We start from the raw sequence: 13,021 nt of genomic DNA, 5'->3' as shown, positions 1-13,021 counted from the left end.
CTCACAAATGACCACAGGACCTCAACCCCACCTTGAGGGCGCATGCATGGCTGACAGCGTGCCCATTGCAAGTACAGCACTCATTCGTAACCAGTCAACATTTAAGAATGCTGGTTTCTTGCAAAGGGAAAATAAGTCAGTTTCATCCAGCACGCTGACTGTGCTCCATTAACACAACGACAGCTTGAGAAGACAGCGTGACCTGGTGAAGAGAAGGGCTTTGGTGTGAGAAAACCCTCGGGCAGGCAGGCGGGCTCGCCCCCTCAGAGATGGCGGCAGAGCGGAACCACAGGCCTCCGTGAAGGGCACGGCTCCCCTGGGGGCGGCCCTCGGCCCTCGGGGGGGAAGGCAGACCTAGGGTGCCACCAGCGCCTGTCACATCGCTCTCTGCATACCTCTCAGTGTGTGAACACACAGAGGCAGGAGCAAACTTTTCACCTTGTACCTACTGCAAAGTGGGAGGCAGCAGGTGGGAAAAGCTGACTAAGGCGGCCCAACGCCACGAAGGAGGGAACATGTCCAGGAGCACGTGGTGCCACTGTGGCCAGTGTCTGGTGACAGCAATATACGGCCACAGTGTGTCCAGGATCCAGCACCCTCCTACTCCTACAAAAGCGTCTGTGCACCTGGTTACTGAGGAGCCCACAAGTACGCAGAGAGTGCATCTCACCAGGACGCCAGCCCCCACAGTCGGGGACTGGGCCACGATGCTGGCATTCTCCCCAGGCCCCAGGGCAGTGTCTGACACACAGTAAGCGTCCAGTGAATGCCTGTCAAATAAACGTTCAGTGAATGCCTCTGCTACCCACTCAAATCAACGTTCCACTATTCACTTGAAAATCAGTCTATGTCAGCTGCTACCGATCAGTTCTCTCTGGGCCAACACTCCTACCTTCAAAGATTTCTGTTTGGGAGAAAACAATCATTAGTCTCTAGTATGTAATGCGAAATTTTCAAGGACAGACCCAATGCCCAAAGATCCTAAAAAATTTAAAGTTCAAAAACAAATGCCATCTTGCAGGTGCCATTCACTGCCTCAGGTAACCAAGCTCCGATCCTCACATCACACACACACACACACACAAGACACACACACTTCTCCAGACGGGTCTCCAAACCACAGGGAGGAACCAGAAGCTCAAATGTTCAGCCAGAGAACTGAGAGACAAAGCAGCACTAACATTTCCCTCACAAAGAGCCAATCAATCAGAAAAAATCTTCAAACATATAATTAAGTGTAAAAACTACCTGCAGCACACGGCCGCTGACCGTAAGTCACAGAGCATCAGTCAGAACAGCACCGCCTTCCCTGTATGAGTGTAACACAACCCAGGGCCCCACAAAGACCGCCGGACCACAGGTACCACAGCGAACCATCACTTACCACCTTGCAAGTTACAGTAAATACTCAAGAATCAGAGGAGAGACACCTGTAACTAGCACTGTAAAATCAATTACATGTCAATTAAAAAAAAAAAGAAAGGAATCAAAGAGGAGAACAACCCCTGCCCAAGGAACCGCAGGTTACCTACATAACCAGTTCGGCTCTCAGCTAACGTTTCTACAATTATTAATTAAGCTTTATGTGAAAGCAGTGCTGGGTGGGAGGGGGCAATACCCTGTTTTCCACAGCTTTTTATAATACAGGTCACACGCTACCGTTTTAACCAAGTAAGTAAGAGATGAAGTGGTTCAGCCGAATGACAAGCGAGAGCGTCACAGATGCACCAGTTACGTGCACACATAAAATACGGACGACGTGTGTGTAAAACCTTTCTCTAAGGATGTCAACTGCAGCTCTCGGCCTGATGCTAACTTTAACAACAGCTTTAGCTTAGGAGAGCTCAACAAACTTAAGTACTCAGAGGACTAATGTGAAATTCTCCACTATAATTTTAAAACCAAACAAACCTCTCAGACACACAGCTAAATCTGAAGACACCCAACACCGTTCACACATTAGCAACGGTATGATGAGCGCACGCACGCCTGCCTCCTGTTCAATCGGCCCTCGGAGCGCGCGCTGCAGTTTGCCGTTTTCAGCAGTTTAAGTACTTGACAGGGCTATTTTGAGAAGAAAACTTAAAAGAGAATGAATCATTTAAATCTCTCCTTAAACTCCCTACATTCACTATTTAAAATACTGTTTTTCAACATTCATTTCTGTCCACAGGAAGTTTATTTTTATGCACGAATATACATATCCCATGACTTTAAGAGATTTTGCTTTTTTAAATAAATACAATCTTACGACAGTTACTTCTTTTTTTTATGAATGGTCTGAAGACAGGTGGTCAGCCACAAAAAGACTACTTAAACAAAAGTCACTAAGACACGTAAACCACAAAGCCGGCAGCGCACACGCACACGCACAGCAGTTCCTACCTGGGCTCAGCTCCACCAGGTAGGGCAGCTTCTCGGGAGGCAGCGCAGAGCCGTGCCCAGACCCGTCGGCTCGCTCCTTCCCCCTGGCCGGCTTCCCGTCCACGTGCTTCTTGCTTTTCTTTGGGACGTAGTCTGGAGGCCGCCGCTTCAACTGGAAGACCAGAAGCCCTAGAGCAGTGACAGCCAGGCTCAGGCCAGGGCAGACGGCCAGCTGACCCGTAACCAGCTATTCAAAGATTTATCAGGAAAGTGTAATTTAATAACATCTCCCAAGGAATAATCAAGCAAAAGCTTACGCAGGTTATCCTTTCACTCAGCAATCCTGATGTGCTCTGACAAATTCTAGCAAGCAACTTTCAAAGGCTATTTTAAATGAACGACTATCCAAGCACACACTACATGCTTTAAAAACAACCCACTAGTTTAACACTAAGTGAATGTCGCTATCGGTCAACAGCCCTACAATCAATAAACAGGTTCATACACACATAACACCACAAGCACACACAGATACATGTGCACACACATTCTTAGTGAATCTGATTTTTATTTAATTCAATTTCATTAACTTAGAATTCAAAGTATTCTGACTTTTAATAAAGTTTAACTTTATACTGCTGAGAAAAAGTACTAAGCGAGTGTACGTTTAAAACTACCAATCTAGTGGAGAGGGCGTAACTGAGTGGTAGAGTGTATGTTTAGCATGCACAAGGTCCTTGGTTCAATCCCCAGTACTTCCACTTAAAAAAAGAAAAAAACCTACCAACCTACCCTTAAACATTGATAGGGTTAACAGGCAGGTAAGTCTCACGCCTTTATTAACACAAAGGCCCTCTACCCAGCAGCTCAGGATGGGGCGCAAGAACTCGAACTGCATTTCATCAGAAACAGAGCTTTAAACCCTCGTTGCCTTGAAATCAATAGGCGAAATCATTTTAACAGTGAGAGCCTGGACTCATTACATGCAGTAACTGAATTATTATTATTAGGGTGGAAGGCTATTTTCCCTGTTATAACAACTCTACAACACCGCCGATCCATCTGGTCAGCACAGAAAGACCCCGCTGCTGACAGACACCAGCCACCTCCCACTTCCTGATACGGCGCTCAAGTCAGCTTCCTCCGACACGGCACTCTCACTGCGACGGGACGGCCTGTCCCAGGTCTCCAACGAGACGCCCAGCGGAGTGTGGCCCTCGGGACGAGGGGACCACCCAGCAGTCCTCCAGAAAGCCCAGAAGGGTGGAGAAGCCGTGCGGCAAAGAGCCATCAGAAGGCATCGCCGTTCACAACCCCCCACACCTTCCCATGAGGTAACCGACTAGCGTGTCGGGTGGAAACCAACACTCCACAGAAGCGACTTCTTAACGACTGAAACCACTCGTTACCTTTGTCACTCGGCCAGTCTCTGAAGATCTGCAAAGGACACTCGTCGTCGTCAAGGATGGTCTCTTTAGCACCCTTCTCATCAGAATGCTGGGCTCCAGGAGGAAGCGTGACCTACAACGGAAAGACCTGTGACTGCCCCTGAGAGACAAACGAGCGGGGACTTGAAAGGAAGAATTTATTGTTTTTGAGTAAATAAAAGTCACTGTAGAACTGAAACAATTCTCACTGAAACCATCGACAAAAATGAAGGAAAAGAGTTTCCAATAAAAAGCTTAGCCAGTTCACTGCACCATTTTTATTCACCTGCCTCTCTGGCCCCCTCAAAATACTAGCCTGAGTATGTTTTCTGACAAACTCTGTTTCGGAAGAACAGCATGCAATGGTTAACTTGTGAGTGATTTCTTAAGGAAAGGTAACCTCATTAACGCAGACCCCGATCTCTCAGTCCATAACCCACCTTTTGCAATCAAACAACTGTTTTTATAAGGTACTTTCACCTAATATAAAACCTTTTAGGATAGCCATCACATAACAGAGTAGCCCTCTTCTTCCTGTAGATAACCCAGTTCTGTGATTAAATCTTAATCAGATCACTTAGATGTATTACAAACAGTGCTCGCTACTCAGTCAACAAATGCTCTCAGACACGGCACGCACGAGACTCACAAATTCCTAACATGTGTTACGTTTTACACTATGTTTGTACAGCAGTCAAACCATTGTCTTCATCACTCGAGAAAGCCCCCAGCAGCCCAGAGACAAGAGCCAGTGAGCTGGCTTGGCATCCCCGACGCCCTGCTGACTGCCTGCCTTCACTCTCAGCACCAGCACCAACCCAGCACGGCTCCAGAGACCCTGCGCCGAGCCCGTCACTGGCACCTCACCGTTATCCCCAACCCAGTCGAGGTGGTAACGTTACCCGAACAGACCTTACACCCAGTTACGACACATGCTCACATACCAAGTGGACCAGACTCCTAGTTAGACTCCCTGCTACTTCTGCCTCTCTGTTTCCTGTTGCTCTGTCTGGTCCTCCCCTGTTCCATCTGAAGACAATCTATGCTGACATCAGATCTCTGATCTTCTCTCTCCTTTTCTTTCTGTCCCACACTTGGCAGGGCTCCTTAGCTTTATCTTTCATGCTTTCTACTGGCATTTTTCTCCTATCCCTTACTCACTTAGATTTTCAATGTTCAAGAGCTCTTTGAAAGTTCCTCCTCATGGCATCCTGGTCTTATTTCATGGATGTCCACCCCTCCTCTGAGTCTCTTGGTGTTTTGAACACTTCCATCTGCTTTCTGCACCATCTCTTTTATCTCCAGGTTCTCTGATCTATTTGTGCTGGTCTGTCCTTCATTTTAAAGGCATTTCCAAACGTGTGTTGAGTCTGGGCTGTCCACTCACGTTCAACAGCAACTCACAAGAAAGCTAACAGTAAAGGCTGAATGTAAGAGCAAGGATTGCTGTGCGCAGGCTCCGAGGGAGGCTCCTGGGCCAGCACCTCCAGGGCTCAGGTTCCACACAGAAGCCCCCTCTGGGAGGACTCCTTATACCCCGGCTGGCAACGCTCTGGGCGCAGCCTTCCGCTTCGTCCCGTCTGCGCGAAAGCCCTCGCTGCTCCTGTCACCCCGCATCCAAGACCTCCTCCCCGTCAGCAGCCTTTAGGTGCAGAGGGCGCGGCAGTCACGACGGGAAGGCACCTGCTGGGGCCGACCACTGCGTATGAACACTGTCGGCCCAGCCGCCGCTGAGCCCCCGGGGCTAGGGTGCAGGTGCCATCCACAGGCTGCTCTGGTCCAGCAGGTCAGAGCCCCTCCTTCACTTCTGCAAAGCTGCATTTACAGCTCTCCTGCCCTCTCTTCTCTCATTGTCTGTTCTTGCGCATTTATACAGGGTTTTTTTGTTTCTTTATTGCAATTTCAATGGGACAAAGACATCCATTTTCTCATTTATTTCTGAAATAATGAAAATTGGGCCATATTCATAAAATTACAGATCTACCAAGTAGTTCTTCCAACTGAATATAAATTCTTAGCTCTTCAGCAAAAAGGAAAAAGGCATAAAACTCAAGGAAGGCCTTTTACTTAATTCCATCTGTAGCAACACTACAAAACACTGCTGAGAGCTTAGAGAAGACCACATACTCTGTTCACAGCCTGGAAGACTGAATATTGTTTGGATTCTGATTCACCTTCAGATTCGATGCAAACCTAGTCACAATTCTAGCAAGTTTTATATAGATATTGCTAAGCTGTTTCTAAAATTTATTTGTAAACACAACTAGTCTAGAATAACCAGAGCAATTCTTAAACATAAAAACAAAAAACAAAAACAGGACCTCACATGATTTTAAGGCTTACTATAAATCTACAGTAATCACAGTTTGGTCTTGGCAGAAAGATGTAAAGCATACAAATGAATGAAACAGAATGGATTCCAGAAACAGAACCAAACACATATACGGCCAACTGATTTCTGACAAAGGTGCAACCACACCCTGGGGGAAGAGAAAGCCTTTGTAACAAACGGTGCTAACATCAGCTGGACTTTGGTGTGGAAAACAATGAACACTGATCCTAATCTCACACACATAACTTAAAACAGAACATACAGACCAATGTGTCAGACCTAATACTATAAACTTCTACAATAAAATACAAGTGAAAGTATTTGAAACATTGGAGGAGGCAGATTCTTACACAGAATACTAACAGCATAGAATGCTAAAAAAAAAATAAAGTTGGACTTCAACAAAATTAATAAATTTTTACTCTTCGAAAGATACCATTTTAAAAAATGAAAAACCAAACCAAGTCACAGACTGGGAAAAAACTTTCACAACAGATGTGTCATACACCGGGCTTGACCTATATGTACAGGTCATGAGGGAAATTCTAACTTCTGCCACCGTGAGACAGTCCTCTACCCAGCAGTACAGCTGCCAGTTACAGTAACAGAGCACATCGAGCGCAGGGAGGAGGCGGCAGGGCCACCAGAACATCAGGTACCTCTGGGGGGATGACGGTGGTGACACCACTTTGGCAAACAGTTTCTTTAGAAGTTACACTTACGCCTACTGTGGAATTGAGCCATCTACCCAAGCACTGAGTCAAGAAAAAGACGGGCCTTTATGGGAAGACCCAGACACGCATGCTCAGAGCAGCTTTGCTGGAAGAGCCCCAAACTGAGAACTAGAACCAACACAAATTCCATCAAGAGCTAAATGGACGGACCAACTGTGATTCATCAATGGAATGAACTACTACTCAGCAACACAGAGGAGGCAGATACTGACACACACAGCCGCGGAGAAGACTCCTGCAGTCATGATCTGAACAAAAGAAGCCAGGCAAACGCTGAGTGCATACCACATGACGCTGTTCACACGAAAGTTCTAGGAAGTGCAGCTCATCCATAGGGACAGAACGCAGACTAGTGGTTGTCCGGGGAATGAAGATGAAGGGAGGGATGGTTACAAGGAGGCACGAGGGAACTTCTGAGGATGAAGGGAACGTTGACATCAACGTTGTGCTGATTCGTCAAAACTGATGGCACTGAACTCAGGCCACATGTGGCACTCTGCCCTGAACTCAACAACCGGTGGGGGAAGGACTAAAGCAAGTCATCACACTTTTATCATTTAATAATCAATTGCTAAGATGAGAAAAAAGAGTATTTTTTTAAAAAATCTACTTTCAATGAGATTCTGACAGAGAAACACTGCTGTGAAGAAGTTACTACCTATTTGCGAGCTGCCCGCCTGATTCTACTTGGTGTTACCGAGTCAGTTCCTACCACGTGCCCAGCACGGAGGCCCAAGTCTCACTGTGTTCCTCGAGCACTGCGGCCAAAGAGCGCCAGGGTCTCTGTCTCCAGGAAACTGGGGACGAGCACAGACCTGCCGCCCAAGTGCTGGCCGACAACCAACAGCAAACCTAAACGCACTTCAAAGCTGAGTCGTTACGATGTGTCTTAGTAAAGACTGTAAGAAAAACAACATTGAAGCAGCTTCTACTAAAATAAAATTGTTACGTACATATGCAAAATAAAAACTGGAAGGACACGTATCAAAACGTTAATACTGCTTCCCCTTTGGGATTAGAACTATAAGCGGTTCTCACCTTCTTCAATTTGCCTTTTTAAACTTCTCTTAGTCTGTAACAGGGACGGAGATTACTTTTGTAATAGAAGGGAGGATGTTGTTTTTTATAGACATTTAACACATGGTTGTGTGTGTGAGACTCTAAGAGACGCAGCGCGGGGAGAGCCGGCCTCGGTCTGACTGCGTGCGAGGAGCACCCTCCACTTACACGCAGACTTCCAGCGAGGGCGCCGCGGCGGGGCGGGGGGGACAGTTACCCGGGCGATGCAGTAGTCCTGGGGGCTCTCCCTCTCCAGACCGTACTTCTCCAAGGCTTCCGCCACAGCGAAGTCCGCAGCGTCAGTAGTGGACAGCAGGATCGTCTTGTAGGGAATATTTGGCTTTAAACTATCTGCGTAAATCCTCAGCGTTCCTCCTGGAAGAAACGTTTTGACATCTTTGAGCACAACGTTACTGTATTCTAATCACACAGATCTGTGTAATAACTCGGCTTTCACTTCCTGTTAGGTGACACACATTAGCAGTGGCACGCTGATCCAGTGACACTTTGCTATGGTGAATCCCCTGAGTGACAAGGCTGTCTCTGTCCTCTCCTCAAGCCCACAAGACTGTGTAAGGACGGGCTGATGTGCACCACGGGTGAGGGTGGGAAAGCGAGGCACCGAGAGCCTCCTGACAGCCCGCTCTCCCGCCGGCCGCCCTCTCCCTTCCTCACCACACGCGCTTACGTGCTCACTCACTCCCCCACCATCTCTACTTCCTGATATCAATCTGAAGCTTTAAAACTTTAAAAGCTGGAACAGTATTAATCTCACTAAATAACTCAGTTTTTAAAAACTGAGCTAGAAACCAGGACACTTCATGTGCCAGAGTCCAAGAATGTTTCCTGCGATACCTGTCCCCAGAGCACTGGGCTGTTTTTATCTCTGGCACCGCAATCAGAACGTCACTTCCAGCTGTGAGCTCCTGCGAGAGGGAAAGTCGCCTAGTACAGAGCGATCGGGGTGTCCTGACATGTTCTTTTCCGTTTGTGTATTTCTATTTAATTGGATCCTATATATGTGTTAAATTACTGTCATTTTTGGTGTCGTATTTTGCTTTCTACTTACGATCTAAGATTTATAAGCTCTAAAATCTTAAGTCTAGATGAAGGACTACTTGGGGGAAGCTAGGCGAGGGTCCACACCCCCCACTGCTGTGACCCTGGGGAAGCTTCCTAATGTCCTTTTCTCGCCTGTAGGTAAAGAGCTAGATTAACGATCTGAGGCTCTCCTGAAGCAGATTCTGAATTTCTCTGACTCCTTGCCTCTTCTGAATTCTAGTGCAGTTATTTTGGCTACTGAATATGTCTCACACCTCCTTTCAACAAGCCTGGCACATAGTGCATTATGACAACCTGATCATAATAAAATCATGCTGGTCTTTTAAGAATAATCAGCAAGTCCAGGCTGGCAGCAGAATGCAGACCCCTGACACAGGCTAGGAGTCAGGCTGTCTACAAACCCTCACAGATTGAGAGCCCCCTGTCCCAATGCTGAGGACACAGTGTGAACCAGTCAGTGTCTGTCAGCGTCCTAGCCTTCAAACAGCTAACTAACATCATACTTAACGGTGGAAAGCTGAAAGCTTTTCCTCTAAAATCAAGAACAAGACTGGGGTGTCCACTCTCACCACTTCTATTTAACATAGTACCGAAAGTCCTAGCCACAGCAATCAGACAAGAAAAAGAAATAAGGTATCCAGATTGGAAGGGAAAAGGTAAAACTGTCACTATGTGCAAATGACATGATATTACACACAGAAAACCTTAAAGCCTCCACCAAAAAACTATTAGAACTAAGACATAAATTCAGTAGAGTTGCAGGATGCAATATCAATATACAGAAATCTGTTGCTTTACTATACACTAAAAATGAACTATCAGAAAGAGAAAGAAAAAAAATCCCAGTTACAACTGCATCACAAAGAATAAAATACCTAGAAATAAACTTAACCAAGGAAGTGAAAGACCTATACTCTGAAAACATTGGTGGAAGAAACTGGAGATGATACAAAGAAATGGAAAGTTATCCCGCGTCCTTGGACTGGAAGAGTTAATAGTTAAAATATCCATACCACTCAAAGCAATCTACAGATTTAACGCAATCCCTATCAAAAAAATACCCATAACATTTTTTACAGGACTAGAACAAATAATCCTAAATTTTATATGGAACACCAAAGACCCCAAATTGCCAAAACAATCTTGAGAAAAAAAGAAAAAAGTTGGAAGTATATTATATGCAGACTACACTACAAAGCCACAGTAATCAAAACAGCACAGTACTGGCACCAAAGAAAGACACATAAATCAATGGAACAGAGCCAAAACCCAGAAATAAACCTACACATCTGTGGTCAACCTACGACAAAGGAGGCAAGAATATAAAGTGGAGAAAAGACAGTCTCTTCAATAAGTGGTGCTGAGAAGACTGGAGAGCTGCCTGTCAAAGGATGCAATCAGAACATTTCCTCACGTCGCATACAAAAATAAACTCAAAATGGATTAAAGACCTACATGTAAGACCTGAAACCATAAAACTCCTACCAGAGAACATAGGCACAACATTCTTTGACATAAATTGCGGCAATATTTTTTTGGACCTGTCTCTTAAGGCAACAGAAACAAAAGCAAATATAAATAAATGGGACCTAATTAAACTTAAAAGCTTACACACAGCGAAGGAAATCATCAACAAACAATAAGACAACCTACTGAATGGGAGAAAATATTTGCAAATGATACGACTGATAAGGGGTTAATATCCAAAATATATAAACAGTTCATACAACTCAATATCCAAAACAAACAAACAAAAAGAAACCAGACTAAAAAGGAGGCAGAAGACTGAAGACATTTTTCCAAAGAAAATATACAGATGGCCAGTGGGGACGTGAAAAGATGCTCAACTTCGCTAATCATTAGAGAAATACAAATCAAAACCACAATGAGATATCGCCTCACACCTGTCAAAACAGCCAACAGCAAAAAGTCTACAGACAACAAATGTTGATAAGAGTGTGGAGAAAAGGGAACCCATGTAATGCTTTGCTTTGTGGAAATGTAAACTGGTACAGCCACTATGGAAAACAGTATGGAGACTCCTCAAAAACTAAAAACAGAACTACCATTTCATCCAGCAGTCCCACTCCTGGATATATATCCACCCCCCAAAAAAATCTAAAACACTAATTCAAAAAGATACATGCACACCAGTGTTCACAGCAGCATTGTCTACAATAGTCAAGATGTGGAAGCAACCCAAGCGTCCATCAACAGATGAATCGATAAAGAAGATGGGGTGGGTGGGTGGGTGTGTGTGTGTGTGTACAGACATGTACATACACATACTGTCTAAAACATAATTTGGTTTTAGTATAATGAGTGTTAAGGCATCCCCCCCAAAACAATAAATGGATACAGTCTAATTTAATAGAAGATTTTTAGTTTAAAAGCATAAAGCATAGTATTATCCCACTAGAAACACACACCTCCCAATTCCCTAAGGAAGGAGAGAAAGAAGAGAACCTAACATTTTTAAATTCCTACCATCGACTAAAAGCTGCAGCTCTAGAACTGAGGCAGGATTATGACCCTGTTCGGAAGATGAACACAGTGAGGCTCACGGTACACGAGGGTCTCAGCCCGGCTCCAGAGTCCCCGTCCCAGTGCTCTGCGGCTCCCAAGACTGTTTCCAAGAAAACGGAGACAGAAGAAGGGCTGGCCCCTCAGGGATTTTAGGGTCAATTACACTTGGAAGACATCACAAAGTAAATGTACTTCAATGTTAAAAATACTTTACAAAGTCCAGGGCTGAAGCTTGTCGCAAGTCAAGCCGTGTGATCAGCCGTGAAGTGAGTGACACGTCAGTGTGTCATCAGAACCTGGGGAGCCAGCCCTCGGGCGAATGAGGCGGAAGCAACAGGCTCAGCTGCCACCCTCCGGACACTAACCCACGTACGACCACATTCTCTACCAACCTAACAGCTAAGCTAAGAGCCACAGTGAGTCACCAGGGTGTATTTTCTACGTTATTTATTAAAAACCAACAAAACACCTGGACTTGCTCCATCTGACGGCCTTGGTATCAACCACAGCGACTATTTTGCCAGCAATACCTTGTTTCTGAGGACTCCCTAGGAGTCTGTACAGAAAAATGTTCCTTCCATCCCAACTATCCTGTTAACAGACAAGCTCTAGTCTTTGGGAGTCTGGTTGTTTCTCCTCTGAATCCTCTGGGTTTGGGGGTTGGTTTGTTTTTTTCCTGGTTTCCATGCCTACTCCAACAATGGCCTTTCCTAAAATTTCTCTACTACCTGTATCCTTCCCACCCCCAAATCTCCTCCAGGCCCAGCGGCGCCCTCCGGAGAACAGAGCACTCCCGACAATCTCCCCCGGCACGGCTGCCCGGCGCCTCCCAGGACACACACGGGGACCCGTCTTCCACTGCTGGTGCCCCTTCACTCCACGTGCGCCCGTCCACGCAGCTCGGCACGGGGTGGCGCCCCGAACGCCCCCCTCCTCAGGGAACTCGGCGTGCTCCCGGCTCCCGGCAATTCTCCCTCTCGAACAGAGCCGCCCTCCTCCCTGCTGGCCGCCGCCGCCTGAGCTCAGGGACGCGTGCCTCCCGGTGCACCGCAGTCCTGCTGCCCGCACGCCTGCCGCCCTGCCGTGCCCGCAAAGCTGCCCTCGACCCTGCTCCCACAGTGATCTCTCCAGATCTGGGGCTTGGGCTAAATTAAAAGCTTTCTAAATCCCTAGTTTAAAACCCTTTCGGCAGTTTATTAACAGATCATATCACCTATTTCCATCCAAGTACCCCCAATGGCAGAGGAAAATGAATATGGGTCTCTGGGGCCACAGCTTCAAGCGACATGCAAAAAGTTTCCTATTTTATCTAATGAAACATATTAATGTTGCATGCTAGCCTACTTTAAAAAATATTTTATTAAGTTACTTACAGAAGCGGATATTCTAAGCTAGGTGTCTGTCTCCTGACTCACACACCCAGAGCCCACACTGAATACTCAAGGAGTCTCCGAGGAAGTCACTTCAGTGACAAGGTCGAGCTCCTCCCCACGGTCTGGAATGTGGTCAGCACACAG

General features: G+C 46.2%; 1 protein-coding gene across 1 annotated transcript in view; it reads right to left on the bottom strand.

Annotated features, from left to right (window-relative positions):
- AFDN (afadin, adherens junction formation factor) overlaps positions 1-13,021 on the bottom strand; it is a 122,463-nt gene that overhangs the window by 67,770 nt on the left and 41,672 nt on the right. Inside the window, 3 exon segments of the mRNA XM_032485369.1 lie at positions 2,386-2,553; positions 3,774-3,885; positions 8,134-8,291. Coding sequence (XP_032341260.1) covers positions 2,386-2,553; positions 3,774-3,885; positions 8,134-8,291 — 438 coding nt within the window.

This window comes from Camelus ferus, chromosome 8 (genome assembly GCF_009834535.1).
Source record: "Camelus ferus isolate YT-003-E chromosome 8, BCGSAC_Cfer_1.0, whole genome shotgun sequence".
NCBI lineage: Eukaryota > Metazoa > Chordata > Mammalia > Artiodactyla > Camelidae > Camelus > Camelus ferus.
Note: the sequence above shows the minus strand (reverse complement) of the source record. Positions and strands in the feature narration are given on the sequence as shown.